At 36.4% G+C, this 23,146-nt stretch overlaps 4 protein-coding genes across 5 annotated transcripts; 1 reads left to right on the top strand and 3 right to left on the bottom strand.

Annotated features, from left to right (window-relative positions):
* Positions 1-887: 887 nt before the first annotated feature.
* On the bottom strand, positions 888-11,216 carry LOC105232233 (homeobox protein MSH-D). Its single transcript, XM_011213864.3, has 3 exons — positions 10,386-11,216; positions 1,497-2,013; positions 888-1,391 (listed from the first exon to the last, which is right to left on the bottom strand). Exons 1-3 carry the CDS (start codon positions 10,462-10,464, stop codon positions 1,169-1,171), a joined length of 819 nt encoding a protein of 272 aa, XP_011212166.2. The 5' UTR covers positions 10,465-11,216; the 3' UTR covers positions 888-1,168.
* A 1,835-nt stretch (positions 11,217-13,051) lies between these two features.
* LOC105232088 (folylpolyglutamate synthase, mitochondrial) lies at positions 13,052-19,856 on the bottom strand. Of its 2 annotated transcripts, none has more exons than XM_011213690.4 (8): positions 19,716-19,856; positions 17,614-17,866; positions 17,145-17,324; positions 14,578-14,894; positions 14,048-14,228; positions 13,720-13,976; positions 13,580-13,657; positions 13,052-13,518 (listed from the first exon to the last, which is right to left on the bottom strand). In XM_011213690.4, exons 2-8 carry the CDS (start codon positions 17,848-17,850, stop codon positions 13,140-13,142), a joined length of 1,629 nt encoding a protein of 542 aa, XP_011211992.2. In that variant the 5' UTR covers positions 17,851-17,866; positions 19,716-19,856; the 3' UTR covers positions 13,052-13,139. The 2 variants fall into 2 exon arrangements, with proteins under 2 accessions (XP_011211992.2, XP_029408654.2); XM_029552794.2 differs by lacking the exon at positions 19,716-19,856 and adding an exon at positions 17,972-17,992.
* Positions 19,857-19,920: 64 nt separating this feature from the next.
* On the top strand, positions 19,921-21,688 carry LOC105232087 (box C/D snoRNA protein 1). The gene is made up of 4 exons (XM_049454450.1): positions 19,921-20,090; positions 20,219-20,813; positions 20,875-21,040; positions 21,103-21,688. The coding sequence occupies exons 1-4, from the start codon at positions 19,921-19,923 to the stop codon at positions 21,402-21,404; spliced, it is 1,233 nt and encodes a 410-aa protein (XP_049310407.1). The 3' UTR covers positions 21,405-21,688.
* A 54-nt stretch (positions 21,689-21,742) lies between these two features.
* Positions 21,743-23,104, bottom strand: LOC105232086 (vesicle-trafficking protein SEC22b). The gene is made up of 5 exons (XM_011213687.4): positions 22,740-23,104; positions 22,532-22,641; positions 22,110-22,365; positions 22,007-22,052; positions 21,743-21,939 (listed from the first exon to the last, which is right to left on the bottom strand). Exons 1-5 carry the CDS (start codon positions 22,812-22,814, stop codon positions 21,791-21,793), a joined length of 636 nt encoding a protein of 211 aa, XP_011211989.1. The 5' UTR covers positions 22,815-23,104; the 3' UTR covers positions 21,743-21,790.
* Positions 23,105-23,146: the final 42 nt, after the last annotated feature.

The following is a 23,146-nucleotide window of genomic DNA, read 5'->3' as shown; positions in this document are numbered from 1 at the left end:
TTTTGTAATCCTTTGTGGTGCATGTAACAACTTTTTATGGTTGAAATAATTTTTTAATCGGAATAAGGTGTATACAAAAGATTCAGCGAGAAGTGTGTCTGGTGGTGAGGGAGAGGAGAAAAATTTTAGCTTGTGCATTTACCAATCAAATGGTAACACCAACCATTTTATAGTAGAAAAGGAAAAGTTGTAGAATATCGCTTTGATGGAACGAATAACCACAAAAGGGGGTAAAGGTGTATAAGGGTGCGTTTAGCTTCTGGACGTAACATAAATAAAAATTAACACGTATTTTACATGCCTTGTGGATGTCTTCTTTTTTTTCAATGAACTTGTGGCTTCAATAGAGTCCTTCTTGGCTGATAAGTCTTCATTCCTCTTCGAGATATTAAATTCTGTTGAAAGGTCTTCAAGTTGCACCCATTCTGAGCAATAAATCGGTATAACTTGAGTCGTCTTATCGAGTTTGGAGCGTAAACAATTTTTTTAAATTTTATTTTGTGTTTTTAAAACAATTTTCTGTTTCTTGGACAATTCATGCGTTTTAGCTAAGTTCCACACCATAATTTTAAAGCAAAGTTCCACACCATCAATCTATAAGTCTATACTTTTCAAATGTCTTCAAGTTTTACCTATTCTAAGCACTAAATCAGAGTGACTTCAGTCGTCTTACTGATTTTTGTGCTCAATTTTTTTTTTTACTTTCGGTTATCGAATTATAATCAAATTTTCATCCAACGTCAGCTAGTTGTCAAAATGCCAGTTTGGTTTAAGTTTAGGCTAAGTTCCACACCAATAATTTCAGAGTGTTTCTAAACTCTTCCAATAACCTATAAATACCCATATCACTAGTAAAATTAATACTCCATACTTTTAGGTGATGTTTTTATTATTTTTATTCTATCAATAACAGCAATTAAATTTATTTTTTCTTATACTATTTTTTATTACATTCACATTACATCAACTTCTAATCGAACCATACTCTTTGGAGTAAAGTAATCTTGATTTCCGTTTTTTTATAATTAATTTCGCATAAATATTTATCTTCATTGCACAGTAACTCAAAGTAAAGAACACATATTTACAATGAAATTAAAGCAAATAACAAAAAAATACAAAAAATTCGCTTAGCTAAAGTAAATTTACACTAATTGCGTCGGTTGGCTTACAGCGGGCAGCCGTGCACGTAGCCAACATTACGAAAGATCGCCGCTGCCGCTGCGGAAGTAAGAAAATTGCACGGATTCGTGGAGCTAAAGGTCGATAAGCCCGTCGGGCAGCAGCCCAGCGTTGCGCCAGAAGTGCCATCGCTAACAAACTCTTTTTCCAACGTCGCCTGATGGCGCAACTGTTCGAGACGCAACTGATTTTGACGCTTCCACTTCGTGCTGTTGGTAAAAAGTACACAATGAAGAACAGAGAGAAATTGGAAAATCTTTATAATAAGCAAATAAAAGCACTGAAATTAAAAAGAATGGTTGTCGGTGACTTACCGTCTATTCTGATACCAAGTTTTCACTTGCGTTTCCGACAAGTTGAGCGTCTCTGCCACATCGCTGCGATCGGCCACCGATAAATATTTCTGACAACGGAATTTGCGCTCGAGATAGGCGAGTTGCGCGTGTGTGAAGGCAGTGCGTCTTCGGCGTGGCTTGCGTCCACTCTTGTTCAAATTTAAGCCCAGCTTGCTATGATGCATATGATCACCGCCGCCAATACCGCTTCCACCATAGCCGTGTGTTTGCATGTGTGCAGTTTGCATTTCCAATTGATTATTGGTGTTTGATGTCGCATTGCTGTTGGTGTTACTGTTCGGGTTGCGATTAGTGCCGCGCTCATCGGCATTTGGTGAATGCTGATTTGACTCCACGCTGGACTCGTTGACCATAAAGTGTAATTGCGCACTGCTATTGGCCGAAGTTCCATAGTGATGACTGTGTAGCATATCCGAATCGGGCGAGGAACGATCCTCGATGTCAATTTCTGAGTTCTCATCGGACAAATCGGAATCTGTAAGGATAAAATATAGGAATTTGTTGATATTTGAAACAGATTTCTTAAAGATAACATTTAAGTTTGCTGAAACATAAGGATCAAGCTTGACTCCGCATATGACAGTTGGACCAAATATTTGAGAACTTGGAGAAACGCGCTATTAATCACCTTTAATCAAGTCAGTCTTAGGAAGCCTTCTAGCTTTTCTTAATCTATTCGATCTCCAGAGTTATTAAGGCATTTGCTGCATATGAAAGGCTCTGAACTACAACTCTGCGTGGATGAGCTCAGTTCACCAAGCACTACAGCTTGGAGAATCGTTGACAATCTACGTCCTTACGTTAGCTGTGAATACCTAATAAGTAACCCATCTCAAGATCTAGAGCGTTAGGTGATAACGTGAATAGATATCGCCTGGAAATAAGAATTGAAGGAAGCCGGACAGAAAACAATATCCCAACTTTTGGGGACTTTCAACAAATTGGAAATTTCCGGTTTTTTGCTGAGGTTTTGGAAAACTATGCAAGCGGAATGGGTGTAGATCGTATTTATAGGCATTCCGGGTCGCTAGTAGAAGGACTTTTACTACATTCACAATTTTTTATGTTTTAAACTCAATACAAACTTTATAAGTTTAAGCAGAGAAGCAATTACGAACTGAAAGGAAGTCAAATTTCGTGTGCAAACACAGCAGTTGCAACCGACATTGGTGCCAGGCAGCGCTGTGACGACAACCGCTACTTTGCTCATTAGTATCCCGTTGTGTTGCTCGTGTAAACGCTTAACCGCCCAAGCAGAGTGCAGCAACGTTCGCCAGTATAAAAATAGCGCACATGCGGCTAGTCATATGAATGTGCTTATCCTTAGGCAGACGCCCACGCAAATAAAGTCAACATATAAACGCAGATATGTATATATTAGATTATTGTATATGTACAAATCCGTGGATGTTGTGCCCTTTTTATTGGGCGACTAACAGATCCGTCAGGATCGGGAAGTAACTCTCCGAACCTTTCGATACCAAACGAGGTTTCAGACAAAGCGAGCCCCTATCGTGCAACTTCTTCAATCTAGTGCTAGAGAAAATAATTCGATCTGCAGGGCTGCATAGAAAAGGTACAATCTTCTACCAGAGCGTACAACCGGTGGCTAGGTCACGTTCTTCCGAATGGATGAAAACACTACCGAGAGTATTTGATGCAGTACTCACCGGAGGAAGCAGAGTAAGAGGAAGACCTCCACTCCGTTGAAAAGATCAGCTGGAGAAGGACCTGGCTACACTTGGAATTTCCAATTGGCGCCCGGCTATAACCGCAAAAGTGGTGTCCACGCCAATAAAGAAGAAAAAAATCCATTATTTTTGAAAATAGAGAACTTTTGTAATCTGTATATCGCGTTGTAGAAGTGCGATCGAGTAAAGCTATGACGACACCAGAGAAGAGAAACTGCAAATCGCAACAAAATCGATTAAATTATGAAGCGGATGGTCATTGGTGGTAAAAAGTAGGCCACTTACGACAACATCAACTGAAAACGGCCGTGGTCGATGCGCTTTGAGCCGGCACGAGCACTAGTCAAGCCCAGATTAACGATCAGGAAAGTTTTGGTGTGAGTTTGGTGGGATTAGCAGGAAAGCGTTTACTAAGAGCTTTTCGCTATGATCCAACTCAGCACCATCTGATGCAAGCAATTGCCCTGAAGCGGCCAGCTTTGACCAATAAGAGAGGAATTCGGTTCCATTTGGACAACGTAAGGCTACAGACATCGTTAGTGACTCGTAAGAAGCTCTGAGAGCTTAGTTTAAAGGTTATTATGAATCTACCTATTAGTACGGGCTCTGCACCAATTGTTTACTACCGATTCCTGTCTATGGCGAATGATTTTGCAGATGAAAAATTCGCCTCAGAAAAAGTTTATGCAAATCGATTATCCCAGACTTTCGTCAATGGGCAAGTGTTAAGTTCGGAAGTTTTCGGTACAATCATACTATAATTTCTAGTGCGTAAAAGTGCGAAACTGGATTCAGTAGTTTTCCTATATTTTTGGCATAATTTTCGTTGAAACAAATGTCCATTAAAATATTTTTGAAGTGGGCGTACGCACTAAAGCTGCTACATCCAACCTACAAAAGCTTGCACATTTGGCTTTGGCCCACAAAACAATGCGAAAAGCAAGCAATAAAAAACTTAAATCGAAGAATCCATTAGACAACACTTGAAGTACCTAGACGAGCTCGTGCTCTGCACTTATGTCTACATGTAGTTATAAATTGGTGCATCTCAGCCTTTTAACCTCTTCACATTGACTTTGACTGCCTTAAATCAGAATCAATTTGTGCACAAAAAAAAGCCTCGCAAAAAAAGTGATACGCGTATAAAAGCAGCAACGTTTTATTTATATCCGCCGGAGATATGTGTATATCCTGTGGATGTAACCCTAAAACCTAAACATAGACACTCATTCATGCCCTCGCTTATAGATATGTACAAGTCTGTGTATGGTAAGTGGACATGTGTACACGTACTCGTCGTCGAAGTATATCTACTGCGCCACTCACCGCACCGCAGGCTGATTATATTCACGTGCCGTCTTGATAGTCAATTCAATTGTTGCTTCCTGCTGGAATTTTTTAGCTAAAAGCGTTTTTCGTTTGAAGCCACTCGTACGTATTCATTCTAATTTTACCGAAGTCAAGCAGCCAGCGAGTGAAGGCAGGCAACTTGCGCTAGCAAAAAAATGCGTAGGCTATCACGTGTGTCTGCCGCGCAGCAGGACAGCTAAGCTATATATGTATGTACATATGCTTACTGCTGGAAAGCTTGCGCATATAGTTAAATATGTGTGTGTAAGCATTTTGCTATAGACTCGGTAAGTTTCATTTTAACCCCTATTTATAAGTTAGATTTGAATGTGTTTTCTTTGCGTTATCTCACCTTTGATTTTTCTTTAAAAAATTTGTGTGATGCGCACTCAAGACACACATGCTTTATGTACTTATTGATATATGTATCTATGCTTTGCTAGACCTCATCGGACTCTTAAGCATGATTTGAAAAATGTTTTAACTTTTTTATAAATATTTTTCATTACAGATTTACTTCGGAAAACCCCGTAAGTGGATTAAAGAAAAAAATCGAAGCAGAAATGTGCAGTAGAAAAAACTGCAGACTTGGTAAGTAATAAAAGTAGTTTTTTTAATAAATTAGTTTCGATTAAGTCGAAAAGTCATAGCAGAGATAAACGAGATTCCGTTAGCGTTTTCCAAAATTCAGAAGTGGCATAATAAAAACTAATAAATATTGCATTATAATTATAATTATTTGGCATCGACCCCTTGATTTTGTCTCAGAATCCTTCCTAAAAGTGTTAATGACTGCTTAATGCTATTGCAAGGGTTAAAAAACTGAGGGATAAATTCAGAAATTTGTCTAAAACGTTTATAATATTCCTACAGGGTGTTACACATATGTTTGGCATTTTTTATAAATCCTTATTTTACTAACGTTAAGATTTTCCGCTTGACATGTTCCTGTTAACATGGCTTCAATTGAACATACTTCAGGTTATTCGATTTTGATTGTCATAATTTGAATAAAAAGTCACGTCACAGCACCAAACAAGCAATTACTTATCAATAGTAAGCAAAAAAAAGAAAAAAACGTTAACTTCGGTCGCAGCGAAGCTAATAATATCCTTCGCGATTTTACAACAGCGCGCCAGTCGTTCTTCCTTTTCACTGCTTGGCGTCAATTGGAGATTCCAAGTATAGCTAGGTCCTTCTCCACCTGGTCTTTCCAACGGAGTGAAGGTCTTCCTCTTTCTCTGCTTCCCCTATTGCGTATTGCGTCAAATACTCTCAAAGCTGGAGTGTTTTCGTCCATTCAGACGACATGACCTAGCCAGCGTGTCGTCGTATATCTCGTACAGTACATCAATCAATCGACTACGGTATTCGCCGTTGACCATAAATCTTTCGCAGATCCTTTCTCTGGAAAACTCGTAACCCACATCCCACTGCAGCATATAGCAGAACAGAGGTGATGAGTGACTTGTAGAATTTGATTATTCGCCGAGACAAGACTTTACTTATCAATTTCCTACTCAGTCCAAAGTAGTACATATTTGCAAGAGTTATTCTACGTTAGATTTCGAGGTCGACGTTGTTGTTGGTGTAAAATCTGGTTCCAAGATAGACGAAATTATCTACGACTTCAAAGTTATGACTGTCAGAAGTAATGTGTAAACCAAGTGACGAAACACAAATGCACCGAAAACAGGTAACACGGCCGATAATGTGAGAACAGTCCACGATCTTGTATTGGCAGACCGTCTTTAGAAAGTGTATGAGATAGCTGAAGCATTAGGCATCTCCAAAAACAGCCCTGTATGAAGTTTTGGTCATAAGAAATCTGTCGGCTAGACATAACTTAACACGAGGGTTCGACACTGTTTAATCATAATTTCTTGATCTTCGAGGGTTGGTGAGAGGGTTGATTTCGTACGTATAATTACCTGATGCTAGGTTATTAGAATTTTTTTCGTAATCTCTCCCAGATAGATAGAAAAATTATCAGCGTCATGTTGTCCTTATTTGAGACTTTGTCTCAAGTTCTAATCTAAAATTAATTTTTTATTGTGAAGCTCACTGTAAATTCTATAATATCCTGTCGTCTGAAGAATTTGCCCTTTTAACAACTTTTTACACTGAGCCCAGCGCAAAGAGATGCCGCACATTCATTGCACGGCACTTTCAAGTGTTCATTTTTGTAGGAAAACAAATTTGTAATCGCAATAAAAGCCTGCACTCGTCAACGGTTATATATAATTCGCAGTTAAACTTGCAATTAACTCATAAATAGTTTTTTAATTGTTTGAACAATAGGCAGCGTTGCCATTCTGCTTGCGAAAAGCAGCGCATTCAACTTGGCCTGATATCAGTCATGTATGTTACTCATAATTACCTCATGGCACTTCTAAAACATACACAAATACCTGCACAGTTTCTAAATACAAGCGTATTTCACTTGCCACAAACGCATATACTACAGTTAGAAATTTGCATGGCAGCAGGCGCAGCGCGTTTGAAAGTGTTGGTTTAACATTTTAATTGCCTACAAAATAGTAATGACACACATACACGCATATAAGCTTACAAAATGCCGCTGTGACTGCATAAGTTGCACTCATTTAAAAATTGCATGCTACTCTCCGAGCTTGCAAAACGTCCCGCCGCCGCATGCATTCCGCAAATTCACAACATCGCGGTCGGTTTTGGCATCCTTTTTACAAGCCCTCGCTCAAAAGTAGATGCAACCGTGTATGCGTATAAGCCATGCACATGTTTTTGCACTTTGTTGTTGTTGTTGCTTTGTTATTGCCAGCATGGCAAAGTGGTTGTACGTGACAAATTGCTTATGAACACGTTAACATTCTCAATTCGACAAATTAAATTATTACCTCGAGCGTTTCGCATTTCTATGTACGTAAGTACTCAAGTCTGTATGTGTGAGCGTAGATTAATGTTTTGGCTCGACATTTGCGCCAAAAAGATTTTGGGCCTATTAGGGGGTTTTTGTAGGCGGTTATTTTCAAACAATGCAACGCTAATTGGCTGTGAACTATGGTGGGGGGGGGTAATATTCGCTCATATTTACCAAACATTCATATATCGTAGTGTGGTTAAAATAATACCATTTGATCTTACTTCGGCCCCAAGGGTTACTAAGTTGTTACAGATACTAAATTGTATTCAAACACAGGCTTTAGAAGATATACTAGGTTGTTTTATAGAGAAACAGAGAGTATTTGAACGGACAAAGCTGAGGATGAGTAGCCGTGAACAGTGAATAATCACCAAGGTCTGATATCGCAATCAAACAGATCTAAATTTTCTCTACCATCTAGTAAAAAGAAATCCATTAATTTTGAATTAAATTTACTAATCCGATTTATATCAAATATGCAGCGTTTTGTTCGATAACTTGTTCCCAGTTCGAAAACAAGTTTACAATACCACTCACATCCATATTGACGAATACTCGATTTTCATAAGTTTTTTCTCGAGGTGAATTTTTCACCAGCAAAAGCATTCGCCATAAACCGGAACCAATCCCGAACTAAAAAGTGGATGCATAAGAACCTCCCAACCACGCTCCAGGAACTTCTGGCGAGTCACTATCGATGTGGAAGTACCCCGTTTCTTGGCAATTACTTCCTTCAGACAGTTCAACTATTGACTTCATTTCAGAGTTTGGTCGTAGGACACCAGCTCGTTGCAGATGATTTCGAGCCGGTCCCATCAAAGCCGTAGCGTTGTTGTGATAGACCACACAATTCTTTTCCTATTGGCAACAGCCGACCGCTTCTAGGTGATTACTTCATTCAGACGTTAAAATTGTTGACTGTACAGGAGAGATTAAAGAAACTGGCCTGCTAGAGGAGCAACTCATAATACTTGATTCCCTCTCAATCCCACCAAACACTTAGTAAAGCCTTTCAGACCGCCAACGCTGGCTTGTCCACCGTTTGCTCTGGCTCCCGGCGATTCGACCATGGCTTTTTTCGCTTAACGTTGTTCGCGATTCGTATATGACTTTTTTCATTCTGTAAAATAATAATCTTTCATTGCCGGTAACTAACCGCCTCAGAAATGGATCGATTTTGTTTGGATTCAGCAGCGATTCACAGATGGAAAATTAGTCTTTTTTCATTAATTCGTCTGGCACTCAAACATCAAGCTTCTTTTTGTATCCAGTCTAATTTATTTGGATCCAAACGAGTTTTTGTGAAATTTTCAAATGCTGGACAATCGTTACAGTGCTTACAAGACGACCCGACTCCACCATTACCATTATTTGATCGATATTTTCGACAATTTGTCTTCACGGGCGTGGTGTTTCTTTGACATTAATAAATTACCTGAACGAAATCGTTCAAACCTAAACCAAAATTTTTCGTTATTGGCTGTTACAGTGCGAAGACCATAAAAACTGTTCACATTTTCAGCCGCCTGGTTTGGGGTTTCGCCCTTATTGTGAAAGAACTCTAAAATATAGCTTGTTTTCTCATTGCTGGTGTCGATCTTTGGTGCGCAAAAATATCAAAGAAGATTTTTAGCTCAAAATCTTATCTTTCTAAAACCTATCAGAGCTATCTATTGGAAAAATAATGGATTTCTCTAAAATAGACCTTATAAATTGGCTGAAAATTTTCCATTCAGGCACACAATTCGGCAGTTCCAAATGAGGGTCAACGCTCGGTCTAGTTGAAAATTTCTAATAAAGCTTCTGTTAAAAAAAAAAATAATAATCAAGCATCATAAAATTGCTAGGACCAGTGTGTAACTACTAACGTTGTAACGTTGGATATTAGTGTATCCGGCATTACCTTTACTGATCTTATCGGCTCTGTTACCAGTTATCAGCCTCTGGTGCTCGTAGAAGTCTTAATAAGTAGAAGTAAAGTTTTTTTTCAGCAAACCCATTTATAAATTTTGCTCCTTTTAAAAGACCATGCCTTAAACCAGAACACGGTTAAAGAAAGAAAGAAAGAAAGTTGTTCGGGGTTTTTCTTTCATGAAGTCAAAGCATTTTCATAATCGAATCTCAATCGTTACAGTTTAAGCTCATTCGCAGAATTTTTAGCAGTTGTTGTGGCGTATAAGCTGTTGTCTTATAAGTTTAGCTTTAAAGCCAGTCTTGCGACGCATCGGTCATGCTATACCTTTTTGGAAAGCTATTTCACGCGCTAACACGTGTTTGATTGATTGTCGTTCCTTTTAAGTCCTTCGTGAGTTATAGCGTCACAAACATGGAGCAAAATAAAGAAAAAATACGGCATATTTTACAGTACTACCACGATAAAGGCAAAAATGCATCTCAAGCCGCCTGGACCCGATACAGTTTCCATCCGGTATCGCACAACGATGATTTCAACGTTTTCGTTCTGGTGTAGAGGTGGTCGAAGATGCGTGACGCTCCGGAAGACCTGTCGTCGAAAATTGCGATAAAATCGCTGAATTGGTCGAACGAGACCGGCATAGTAGTCATCAAACCGTTATAAACCATTTGAAAAAGCTTGGAGTCACTAAGAAGCTCGATGTATGGGTGCCACGCGAATTGATTCAATAAAAATACCGCAAGACTTTTTTGACAACCCAATATATAAGTTTTAGTAACTCTGAATCCATAATGTTATGGCAGTAAAAGTCTTGGTCACTTTTATACGTATTATATGACCGACGCAAATTCAAATTCGTTCTTGTTAAACCAAGAAAAAGTAAATAAAAACTTTAATGCTATTTTTAAGTGCAAAAAACGTAAAATGAACCCAACTCTAGCATATTTTATAGAAAATTTTTTATAATAAGTAATTTAAGTTCGTCTTACCGCTGTCCGGCGGCGGTCGATTTATTAAATCTCCCAGCAGATCTCGTATTAAAAATGACTTGGAGCTCGGATGATGCATTTTGCAGCTTAAATGTATTTATAATAATTTTTAAAACGCCAAAAATTTTATTTTAATTTATTTTAATTTCACTTTTTGTAACTTTGAACGTTTCAACAAGCGTGCCGTTTGCTCAGTCGTCCTTTTATAATTAAATGTGATTTGTTTGTAACTTGAGCTAATTTCGAAATTTTTCACAGAAAATATTAAAAGTATTTTTATTCTTGCACTTTCAGTTATTACCACACTTAAATTTGTGTATTTCAGTTTCTAAGATTTTTTTTTAAGAATCATATGGCTATACATTGCTTTTTTTCCTCGTCAAATTTATTTTTTATGAAATTACTTTGCACTCGGTTTTTTGGCTAACAAATCTTTTAAATCAAATTAATTTAATTTTTCCTTAAACTAACTTCCTGTCGTTAACGCGTAACCGCTGCAAATGAAGTCAAATGGCCAACTGAATGTGCCGTTTAATCCGTTTAACGGTTAAAACACTAATGTTACATACGCAGGATAACGGCTGTGCGAATATGATAGCGCCGCTGCCGCTGATAAAATGAATTAACGCAAATTGTCGGCTGCCAGGACTCTCTTAGCAAGTGAAATGTAAGAAAAAAAGTTCGTTAGTATGTGTGTAGAGCAAAACTTTCAACCCGCTGCTGCCTTATATTTAACCGTTATTTAATAAAAACGCGTATTAATAGCACATATGCGTTACAAACATATGTAAGCGCTCTCTCCGATATCTAAACGCTTGCTGTCAACCTGCCACGCGCACATTGACAACTGCCATCTGCTCATCTCAATCGCATCCTTATGCGCTTACTCTCATACACTAACACACGTGTACTCTCCAACATCCACCCACCCACAGCGGGCTTATGTTGGCCATTTTGTTTTTGAAAAAATGCCGTTAAGCTCCCGCTTACGCTCATACGCTGCTATTAGCACAGTTCATGCTATCTCTCTCTCTCTCTCGCATGTTTTTTTATTGCATGCACTTGTCCTCAACCCGCCACCCACTCACTCGCCGTTACTGCATATCCTGTGGAGGATATTACATGCTTTTCGCCGATTGGTCGCATATTTAACAACCCCCTGTAGATTTTATAAATGTTTTCAATTTTTCTATCCGCACCGCTTTGTAAAATTGTGTGGTGTGGGCGCGTTTAGCATAATTTCTTAGCATTTTAGGCAAATCGCATCAAGTTTTACTTTGCCAACCTATACAAATATATATATTTCCGTTGTCGTTTTTGTATTTTAGATATTTCGGCTTCGAAAGGCTAACGCTTGCCGCTTAATTAGGCAGCAATTTTGTGGTGAGGGCAACACTTCAAAAGTTTCTGTTGTTGAAGCCATTTTTTTGGATTCGTTTTCTTGAGGTCAGACAATATGAAGACTTCTTTACAATAATTCGTGAAATGGAAGCTGGTTTAGTTAAACCGTTAAATTTAATTTAGAGAATCTCTAATGTCAGCAGATAATCAATCACAATTCTTTCATTCTTAAAGGTTTTGACGCTGGAAGCTGTTCGGTATAGTTTTAAATAACAGAGTAGTGGATTAGTAGTAAAATTTATAAGGTTAATGTTTGGAGGGCAAATACTCTTCTGAGCAGAGAAGAACTCGTTGACTCATCATCGAAAGTACGCTTACGCTTGAGGGCAGGCTTAGAAGTTTTTTAAGAAACATTTAGGAATAAAGCAATTTTTTTAATCCGTAAGAAGTTTTTATAATGTATTATAATTATCTTGGTAAATACATGCCATGTTCTACCGGCGTTTTCGGAAACAACCTTGACCAGAGTACATTAGTGTTATGTAGCGGTTCACCTCGCCGTATTGCTACTACTATAACACATCTCTATATCTCTGATTAGTGTAGCAGTCCATCTTCCTTTGCAATCCCTTATTCACTTATCTTACCAGATTTCAAATGCAGCTGTCTCGTCTGTTGTCTTGCGGACATGCGTAATTCTGTTCCGTACTTTTTTCGTAATCAGGGTTATCTTTTATCCTTTGCGAGTAGATCTATTGGAATAACGCCGCGTAACAATTTAGGTAGTGTAATTCGTAATACCTAAATTTTCCGATAATGGTTTCAAGTTCTCGGTCAATTTTTTTGAAACCATAGCTTGTCTGTTTATAACCTCAAATATATCGATTTCGGTCGTTTCAGAAGCAAGACCAGTGCAATCTTTCCCATTCTGGAAAGTAAATTAGATCGAGTTTACAAGGATGCAGCAATAGTCGGCCCAGAACAAGCAAATTTAAACGAAAATTTTAAGAATAACATTTCTTGTTCAAAGGTGAGCCTTAACCTTAGAGAGAGAGGTATCTGGTAGAAAGCAACTAAATTTAAGTTCTCAATTCCGCAGTTGGCTTCTTAATCAGCCAGAACCTCTCCTTATGAAAAAGCGGAACCGCGAATTGTGAGCTCAAAACTCTCTTGTCGAAGTATTAAAGTAAAGTGTCTGAAATCTTTCACTCCCTCCTCACCACTAACGCTTTCGGTTAAATGAAACCAATTTTTGCTTTTCAAAACCTCCCTGGGTTCTAACTAAAATATTTATTTTTCCGTTATTAAGACAAAAAACTAGTTCGTTACTCGTTTACATTATATATTATCTAAATAGTATTACATTATGGTATATGCACATTTTTTCAAAGCGTTTTGACGCAGAACTTTTTTTTATAAATATTTGAATGCCGCCATTGTGGCACCAATTAGATGTAAAGAACCGGTAACTAGCACATCCACTGGCTGCTTTATGCCGTAAACGGCGCGTACGTCTCGAAAACAATCATGTATCGAACCGAATGTTTTCGAGGTATCCTTTTCATCTGACTCAAGGCATAACTGATACCAAATGCTCGCATGTAGACGAGCACGTTTCAACTGTTCCGTTATGCCGAAAACCGAAGTATTGTCATTGTGGTTTGAGGCACCCGAAGCAATGTTGGGCGCAAAGTAAACCGTATCGAAGTCGATATTGCTGTAGAGCACCTCAAGCAGGCGCCGCGAATCACGTTCACCGGTGGTATTGAAGATGAGCACACGTGGGTTCGGGCTAAAAAAAAGTTGAGAATTTTTAATAATACTTTTTAAAACTTATTTAATGGTTTACCAACCTCTTTTCCGTTACACGCTTAAACCAATCACTGCATACGCGCATACTCTCGACAGTGTGCGCACCATCGATGTGAAATCTAAAGGCGTAATGAAATTTATTAACTGGTGTTTGCAATAGTGTTTATTAAAAATAACTTACTTCAGCTTATCAATTCCCAAGATTTGGCAACGTCCCGGCCAGTTGCACTGCTGCAAACCTTTTTCCACTTCCTTTGTTAGCTGCGTAAGCTCAATTTGTTTGTAGCGTTCGTAGCCATTTTTGCGCAACCAGTCGTAGGCTAGCTGTATGGCCAAAGAGCCATTAAGTCGTATCACTTCATTGAGGCTAGAAAGTAGCTCTGCACTTTCGGGTGTACGGAAGTATTCTGCATACTCAGGCGCTATGTGTAGCGTGGCCTGGGAATAAATTGAAAATTTATACATATATTAAGTTAATTTTCTACAATTCACTTTGCTCTTAGCCTTACATTATGTTCCGCGACACGCTTTTTGATCACATCGAGGCATTCTTTTTGTGTTACAGATGTGTAAACGTCAGCGTTGTCTTTAATAATGCCCGACTTTTGCCATGCGATTTCAGTAAGCGTATCGCCCAACAAGTGTGTGTGCTCCAATCCAAGTGAGGTTATGCCGACGGTTTGCGTATTTCTGCAAACAATAAATAAATAAAACTTTTCAGAATTAAATAGTTTACAAGTTTATACATTGTATTATAAATATTAAAAGAGTTGCTCATCTAAGCATTTAGTAAAGGTCTAAACACCATATTATACTATATTAAATATCTATTGTCTAAACACCATAATATTTTAAATTGCATGTCATCACATTATTTCAAAGTGGAATTTAAATATTCCGAAGTTTTTGTGAAAAAAATCTATTTAATTAATTTTGTTTACAATCATGCGTCTAAAAGTGCAACTCGTCTTGATAAGTGAAACGTATATTGCATAAATTTCACTTCGTTTTATCAAGCATGTTTTCTTTTGTCATTTACCTTATCACATTTGTGCAATCCAACTCGCCGCCAATGCCCACCTCCATTATGACAACCTGCACTTTCTCTTCGAGGAACAGATGAAAACTTAGTATAGTTAGGAACTTAAAATATGCCGGCATATCCCCCTCATATTGCTGTTGTTTACGCAGGCAATTGTAGACGCGTCTGAAAGTGCGTACAAATTTGTGTTTCGATATGGGTTGACCGTTGAGGCGAAATCTTTCCGTTACTGACAACAAGTGTGGTGAACTATAGAAGCCGGTTTTGATGCCATGTGCGCGAAGTATAGATTCGGTTAGGGCACATGTTGAACCCTAAAACACAAAGATAAAATGTAGTACATAAACCACTGAAATTATAACTCAATGAAATTGAAAATTAATAAGTGCCGTTTTCTCAATGCCTGTTTAGCAGCCATTTGTCAGTTAAGTTCTGGTTAAAAAATAGTTTCCTTTCCGAGTTTTGGTTATGTAAATATAAAAAATGGTTCTTTACCACGTTTTGGTTAAGTTAATCAGAACTTAACTGTCAGCTTATTGCTAACCAGACATTGAGAAAACCGCTTCAAAGGTTCTACCAGTATTATAATACTGTTACTTTTGAATAATGTGCTCTCGGAAAAGTTATAATCGGTTATAGAGATGTGATTAATTATTTAACAAACTGCACTTTTCCTTTTCATTAAAAAAGCTGTAAAATTCAATTCATGCTTTCCATATTCAAAAGGCCTAAACTGTGTTATATATTCTTGATATCTACCTTCAATAAGTGTTTGGAGGTTGAAAATTTATTTATGGTTTCTTTATGAGTAATATATACATATTTGCCAATTAACTAGAGTTATATACCCACAAATATACATACATATTTTTGTACATATTGTCTTCTAATACAACACTCATTTAAATTTAATCAACTAGTAATTGTGAACTGGTTTGTACCGAAAGAATTGAGGGGGTTATCAAGTTCAAGTGTGTTATGAAATTATCAACGAATTGCATATGACAGTGCGTAGAAATATGAATTTTTATTTGCAATGCAAAACATGAGCTAAAAAGATAAGAAATGTTTTATTTTGAATTATGAAATCCTAACAAAAATACAATACATTACTTATTTCTTTGATTTTGTGAGCCTACGTCATTGTTTTGTTACGTCTTAACGACAAAAATTACTTTATAAGCATTTTTCATTATTTTCTACATAAATATTCTATTATTTTACTTATAATAAAATCATCATACTTAAAATCAGTCTTTCCCTTACTTTGTTAAATTTTTAATTTATTTTAATAATTTTGATTTTTATTAATTTTCTTCATAAAATATTGTTTTTTTTTTGCGCCTTATATAAAATCATTTAATACTTAAAAATTTGGTAAATTATTATTTTTTTTCAGTAATATTTTTAAAATTTTTTTTTCAGTAATAATTTTTAATTTTTTTCAGTAATAAATTTTAATTTTTTTAGTAATAACCTTTGTATAATTTCTTTTTTTTAACATTTTCTACGATGAATAAAATTGCTTCAATCTCTAAAATGTAATTTACCCACTATGTATTAATTTTAGGCATTAAAGCAGTTATATTACGCAACAAATAATTATCAAATTTTGTTTTAACCGCAAATATATTCCCACTGCAAGCCAACTATCGCTTAAATCATGGTTTAATTAGCGAATAGTGCTAACCTAGAGTTGTATTAAATTAACATAGAGTTATGTCATGGTTTCTATGAGTTTCTAAAAGCCGCATTGTCAAAACTAACCGATACTCTTGTGTATGTGTGGTCTGGTCACTTATCTATAAACAAAATTGTACTGTGGTACTAGCATTAATGATTTTACTTGGCTGTGATATCGATAACTTTCGACCAGCTCATCATAATACATATTTTAAATTCAAATTTAAAACGATCCTTTTAACATATTGCAATTGCAATACATGTTGCACAGTGCCATCAACAAGTTGTTGTTTAAATTGCATGTCTGTGCAAACTTAAAAAAAAAACATAACTAATGATAACTTATCTAATAAAAATAATTTAAAGTAATAAAGTACTTTTCGTAGGTATTTACAAATGCTTATAACTACTAATATAATCCCGGTGGCATTTAAAGCGCGACATTTGTATGCTGATATGTAAGTGCTTATTCCGGCACTTATGAGTTATTTGTTGCAATTTGTGTAGATAACGTAATAGTTTAGATACGCCTGTTAGCCGTGCGATAATATTTACAAAATTTGCGTTGCTAAAAATTAGAGTGTTTTGCTGTTGGCAGCTATTTCATAACAGTTATCTAAGTTGGCATTTATGTTTGATTGAAGCAATTGATCTATTTCATTTATAATAAGTTAAATGTGTCTGTTGATAGCAAAGTTATGAAAAAACAAAAGAGTGTGTGAAAGCTTATTGGAATATTTAATATGAGTTAGTGTTATACAAGGTTTCAAATGCCCCATTCGCAGGTATTTACTCCACTTGACACCCGCGAAGTGGAAATACTCGCAGAAATACATATACACATATATTTTTAACTATTTCTACTTATCGCTACCACTTACCTTCCCCTTTGTGCCAGACACGTGTATGAAAGGTATCTTCTCCAATTCTTCCAAACTCAGGCCACTTCGCTCCATATACTTGTGCATATCACTTAATGGCAATTGTTTATTATTCAGTAAAATTGAACGGCGTATCGTTGTCGCATTCGACTGCAGCGTATTCAAATCACTAACACATTCCTAATACCAGGTGCGAAAAATTAAAAACATTAACAACAACAGTACATATTTATGAGTCTGTAAACAAAGCACTGCTGAAAAGCTATGCGGCGCTATACAATATAAACACGTGTAGAATATTTCGCACGCGTTGGCAGCACATGCATTAACGTTACTAGCAAGATACTAAGCTTTAGAGAAAAGCATAAAACACGCGTACAGTAACGTCTTACAGTATTTGTTGTAATCTATACATCACTGCAAGTGGGAAAAACGCATGCGTGCATGCATTCCATGCACTTAAGCTCACCTCATATTGCTGTTCAATACTGGGTTCCGGCTGTTTTTGTGGTTTCTGTGTGGCAAAATTACATGTCAATGATGGCGTTGCTAATCCTTGTGGCATTGCTGCAACTGGTGCTGGCTTTTCGGTACTTAACATGTTGATATCAGCACGCCGCGGCAATAGAAACGGACGTGATGTATGCGAGAAATAAGCTCTATGTTCAATAACCGACAAGCGACTGAATAGCACTCGTCGAGCCATTTTGCGCGAGCACAAACTGGAAATTTGAAATAATAATACATAAGCAAAATACAAGTAGTAAAAAAGCTACACACAGTAGAGGCAAACACATGTATTGTTTTGAACATATTTATATACCTACATACATGCATATGCGCCGAAGAGCCTAACCGCAAAATTGAGCGCGAAAATGGCAAACATATGTGATATTTACGTAGGTTCTTTACTTTGAGCAAAGCGGTTCTGTTTAAAATTATCGCACGAATCTTGAGAATGATAAGGCAAAAATTTAGTTTTGCAAAGTTCTGAGCTTCTAAATAAATAAATGTTGGCGCACTCAAATGATGAGAAAATTAAATTTTTTTAAATATTGTTGAATATTTTATTGCTACACAATCACAATATTGCTGGCAATATTATGTTTTTATGTTCATACATACACGTAACAGTACAAATCGATAAACCAACGTAAACTATTTAGTAGGTGGATAACTTATCGTCCCAATTGAAAGTGTGCTTTCTCTATAAACAACGGTTAGTGCATGAGTGTAATTTTATATATGATATGGGAAATTCAGACTTTTCAAGAGAATAAGTTAATTATATTAATTGTGTAGCATCAGAGAGAATCGTGCTGGCCAATTATAAAAATTTTAACAGAATATTAACAGATGTACTTTACCTCATACACATGCATGCATCATTTGCTTTTAGAACTGTTCAAAGTTAAACATGCAAGAACATGTAAAATATGCGTCAGTTTGAGGTGGAATACGTCAGAGCACGTTTATGTGTGTGGTTTTTGCAATTTCCATGAAAACGATAACAATATTTACAAATATTTTAATTTACTTATTTATATGTACATATGTACATAAGTGTAGGTTAAATGGCAAATGTTTTTATAGAATTGAAAGCGCGCACCAAAATTTATACTATGTTCCACACCGTTGGCAGGACAAACATTTAATTGATCACAATCAAGTTCTTGTGTGGAAAACATTTATTTGTGAAGGGTATAATAGCTTCGGTCGTTTTCCTTGTTAGGAGTAAATTTTAGTGCACACCTGTTTAAATACAAAATTTGCACTAGAGCCGTTATACTTTTTTCTCTGTATCCGGTAATATTTAATGTCTGTTTCTCTGGTAATTTTAGTGTGATATTTAAAACTGTGTTTATTTCTAATTTTGACCTCTGCATTTAAGGTTATCAAACTGTATAATATGACCATCAATAAGCGCATGTAAACAATATTGAGTGAAATTTTTATTTAGACACATAGACACAAATGAATTGTGGTTATTCTAGATATACATACAAATGCACTATGTAATAAATTGTGCAGAATTAATAAAATTCTTTAAAGACAACCTTCGAACAAATGTTTAAGCGTGTTGTTCGATCGCTCAATTCAAATATTGTTTATCGATAGCATTTCTTGTAGGTATGCAATTTGCTACTGGGTTAAACTCTTATGTTCTTCATTGATCGATAGTGAAAACTTGCTTTTGTGATAACGACGAAAAATAATTGTTTACGAAAAGAGAATAAAGCATGTTTTCAAGATTTGACAACACACGTGGTTTGCAAATAGCATTGACATTTCAATTGGAAAACTTTTGTTAACAAATTCTTTATTTTAAACAATAAAAGGTGCACCGAATTGTGTTTTTATACGTGTTTCTAAGTGAAAGTGTAATAAATTTAATAATTTCACGTTTTATGTTTGCAAAAATTATTACGTAAACATTGAAGCACAACATTACACTTGAGTTTGAACACAAAAAGGCTTTCGAACAAAACCACATTAACGGTACTACACAGCAACACTTCGTGTGGATGCATTTTCATTTTTAAACAAATTATTAATTTCAATTTTACTTACGAATTATTGTGATATAGTGAAACACTTCAAATGATTTTTCGCGACTTAATTGATTTGCTTTTAAGTTGACATAAACAGCTGACGGTTTGAAAAAAATTGATAAGCACAGCAAAGGGAAGAAAATAAAAAGTGTGTACTGTCAAAACTGTGCCGAAGCCGCAGTGAATGTAAATTTGAATTTAGTTTCAGTTCGGTTTTATAAAATATGAAGCGCTTACAAGAAACAGTGACCACTACGGAGTTGTCCGTACAGACTGATATTGATAAGGAGAAGCGAGTTAAGATAGATAACTCTGGCACATCAGAGAAAGATGCTGATAGCGAGGGAGAAGAGAGTAGCAGCAGTGATAGTGATAATGAAGAATTCAATAGCAGGTAAAGTGAAATGAAATTTTTGATAAGCCGAAGCCTTATATACATATGTATATGTGCTCTTCACGCTGAGTGACTAGAAGTAAACAAGAGTATTAAAAATGAGAAATATGTTTTTATTTAATACAAAGCCGCCACTTTCCACGCCTTGGTAAATGCGAAGTTTGCGCCGCTGTTAATGCGCGCTACTGCTGCCCCAAATGTGAGGTGAAAACCTGCTGCTTGCGATGTGTGCAAATACATAAAAAGGAGCTCGACTGTGATGGCAAACGCAATCGCACCAAATTCATACCACTGAGGAAAATGACCAAGATGGATTTTATGAGCGATTATTACTTTTTGGAAGAATGCACACGTTATGTTAGTGATCGCAAGCAGGATACAATCAAACGTTTCACACGTTACAATAAAACATTGCCAACACATTTGTTTCGTTTGCGTGGCGCTGCTGCAGAACGCCATACGGTGCTACGATTTTTGTTGCCTAATTTTACGCGCCACAAAAATAATACCACCTTCTTTGATTGGAATTTACGTAAAATCTTTTGGCGCATAGAGTGGGTATTCGTCAATGCGAGTGGTTTGCAATATGTAGACGAGCGTTGCGATGAGGATTTGAGATTGGGACAGTTGTTGGATAAATATGTGAATTTAAAAAATCCAGAGGTTGTGCCACAAAAGAAGTCTTTAGAATACTATCAAAGTGCAGGACTGAGCAAACTGAAGGTAAATAAACTAATATTGGAGCGTTCATATGCTAATTAACGGTTTTCTGCTAATTAAATAGTTACTGCTAAAGGCGGAAGGTATTAAGCGTTCGCGTACGCGCTATTATGCTTTAGATGTGCGTAAAACATTGAAAGCCAATTTAGCGGGCAAAACATTAGTAGAGTTCCCTTGCATTTTCGTCAGCTATGAGGAAAATCCGGCGGGTTGTGATATTATTGACAGCGGTAATTTTCTGAATATTGAATCATTGTTACAGTTGTTGCACACTATATGGTAATTTTAACAGATGAGGATGTCGAAGCGGAGACCAAAAGTCACGAAGCCAGCATAGAAGCCTTACACAAACAACGTTTAGTCGAGAGTTCAACAAAAGATGATAATGCTGACACTGATGAGTTGCAAGCGGCGCGAGATGCTAAAAAGCTGTCCAATGTTTTAGCGGAGAAACGCCGTGAAGCACGCTCGCGCAAACGTGAGGAGTTTGAGAAAGCACCCAGCAATTTCCTTTTCACTGATGAGCAATTGTGGGAAATGTTATCGTCTTCATCTTCAGGTGAAGAAACAGAAGAGGAGAATAGCAAAAGCTAACTAGCATGTTATGTCCAAACAAGTTTTGTGCAAATTGACTTAAATATGTATTTACAAACATACGTAAGTAGGCTTAAATCATTTCTTATTGTAATAGACTCGTATTAATATTTTGCACAATGAAATATATTTTGCCTTTGTTTATGAAATAATAGTGTGTACATTGTTTCATGCAAAATATTTATTACAGGAATAATTTTATAGCTCTGATAAATATTGTTCGTTACATTACCTAGAAACAAAATTAAAAAATAAAATATTTGTCATACAGTTGTCACCAAAAATATCCCTATGTCGTGCACTTTTATATTGTTATGACGCATGCATACAATAGTTAGTTAGTATTTTTTGTATCATCATACTTTTTAATAAACATTTAACAATTATTACAAAACCCAAAAGTATAAAATAAATACTACTATAGCAACACCGGCGGCGCCCAATTTCAAATACATTGATTTTCGATTTAAGTATGTCGCATCCTTTTTATATTTCTGAGACATCATCGACAGATTTTGCGTTTTTGTGTCCAATTCTATAAAAAAAAGTGAAAAAAAAATTGTCAAATATAAATCTATGAGAATGATTCCTTTATGACCAACCTGACAACACTGTGCCGCGCTGCAGTACATCATCAATATTTTGTACCTACATAAATAAAAAATTTAAAATTTCACTCATATTATGCTTATTAACACTTCTTACCATTATTCGCTGCACGTCCTGTAATTGTGTATTAATTGCATTTATATTTCGTCTCCGATCGGTTAATTGTTTTTTGGCTTTCTGTATGTAAACATCGAATTCGATAAATGCATAGGGCCGCGTCACGGAATTGACACGCCGTCCATAGTTGGCATGAAACTCTTGCGCTAAATCCTCTAAATAGTTGAAGGCCAAACGTTTGGAGTACATTTTATCACACATCACTAGATAGCAAACATCATTTTCTATTAGATAGCTAAAACGAAAGACATGTAGTGAAAATTTATTGTGAAAATGTGAAATAGTTCTGACAACACAGATAAGAAGCCAAGCAAAAACAAAACATTCCACATAAGCAAAAAATGTTAACTATGCTATATGAATTGTTGCACTTTGCACTTATTTCTATGCAAACAACTTACTGGAATAAGTATGGTCCTGTTTCGATACTACAGCGCGCCGGTGAATGTGATCCTAATTTTCTGAATAGCATTTTCGCTTGATTCTGATACTCCAGTATACTGCGCCCGGACTGTTGATATGAGTTCAGATAAACATAAATATTTTTAATTAAAACTTGACCCTTGACATTACCGAAGCATGCATTTATTGACCAGTCGTTACACATACCTGTTCGTCATCTTGCATGGTACCAACCAATGGAAGTCCATCGATTACACGCGCAATCATAGTTAGAAGTGCCATCTTTGTGTTTTGTGTGTGCTACGATAGAGCATTTACTACTTCTCAGATCCCTGGGAATTCGTTTTACTACTTGCTGCAATTTGCAGGCACTGCACTCATTACAACCTCTTGTGTCTTTTGGAAACTTTTTACGTCTAGCTTTCTTCTTTATAAATCTGCTCGTTTTTTAGTTACAATCTAAAAAATGAACAAAAAACGCAACAAAACAAGTGATGTATTCGTTTTGCTACAAATTGGTGAAATTTATAAGTTAAAGCGACCGAACACGTCAGCTAAATGTCAAAATCAGAGGGCAATTGGATTTTTGTTGTATTGCAGGGTTGCGAGGCCAT

This window comes from Bactrocera dorsalis, chromosome 4, assembly GCF_023373825.1.
Source record: "Bactrocera dorsalis isolate Fly_Bdor chromosome 4, ASM2337382v1, whole genome shotgun sequence".
Classification (NCBI taxonomy): Eukaryota; Metazoa; Arthropoda; class Insecta; order Diptera; family Tephritidae; genus Bactrocera; species Bactrocera dorsalis.
This window is presented reverse-complemented; position numbering and strand designations above follow the sequence as displayed.

What these genes read in the sequence shown, in the direction of transcription:
- LOC105232233 (XM_011213864.3), bottom strand. Translation starts at nt 10,464, where the DNA reads ATGCATCATCCGAGCTCCAAGTCATTTTTAATACGAGATCTGCTGGGA. An exon ending in TCGACCGCCGCCGGACAGCG is followed by an intron (nt 2,014 to 10,385) that starts GTAAGACGAACT and finishes TTATCCTTACAG; the next exon opens with ATTCCGATTTGTCCGATGAG. An exon ending in ACTTGGTATCAGAATAGACG is followed by an intron (nt 1,392 to 1,496) that starts GTAAGTCACCGA and finishes TTTTACCAACAG; the next exon opens with CACGAAGTGGAAGCGTCAAA.
- LOC105232088 (XM_011213690.4), bottom strand. Translation starts at nt 17,850, where the DNA reads ATGGCTCGACGAGTGCTATTCAGTCGCTTGTCGGTTATTGAACATAGA. An exon ending in GTATTGAACAGCAATATGAG is followed by an intron (nt 17,325 to 17,613) that starts GTGAGCTTAAGT and finishes ACCTGGTATTAG; the next exon opens with GAATGTGTTAGTGATTTGAA. An exon ending in TTGGGAATTGATAAGCTGAA is followed by an intron (nt 13,658 to 13,719) that starts GTAAGTTATTTT and finishes TTACGCCTTTAG; the next exon opens with ATTTCACATCGATGGTGCGC.
- LOC105232087 (XM_049454450.1), top strand. Translation starts at nt 19,921, where the DNA reads ATGAAGCGCTTACAAGAAACAGTGACCACTACGGAGTTGTCCGTACAG. An exon ending in AATGAAGAATTCAATAGCAG is followed by an intron (nt 20,091 to 20,218) that starts GTAAAGTGAAAT and finishes TTTAATACAAAG; the next exon opens with CCGCCACTTTCCACGCCTTG. An exon ending in CAGGACTGAGCAAACTGAAG is followed by an intron (nt 20,814 to 20,874) that starts GTAAATAAACTA and finishes CTAATTAAATAG; the next exon opens with TTACTGCTAAAGGCGGAAGG.
- LOC105232086 (XM_011213687.4), bottom strand. Translation starts at nt 22,814, where the DNA reads ATGGCACTTCTAACTATGATTGCGCGTGTAATCGATGGACTTCCATTG. An exon ending in ACAGGACCATACTTATTCCA is followed by an intron (nt 22,366 to 22,531) that starts GTAAGTTGTTTG and finishes CTTTCGTTTTAG; the next exon opens with CTATCTAATAGAAAATGATG. An exon ending in GCGCGGCACAGTGTTGTCAG is followed by an intron (nt 21,940 to 22,006) that starts GTTGGTCATAAA and finishes TTTTTTTTATAG; the next exon opens with AATTGGACACAAAAACGCAA.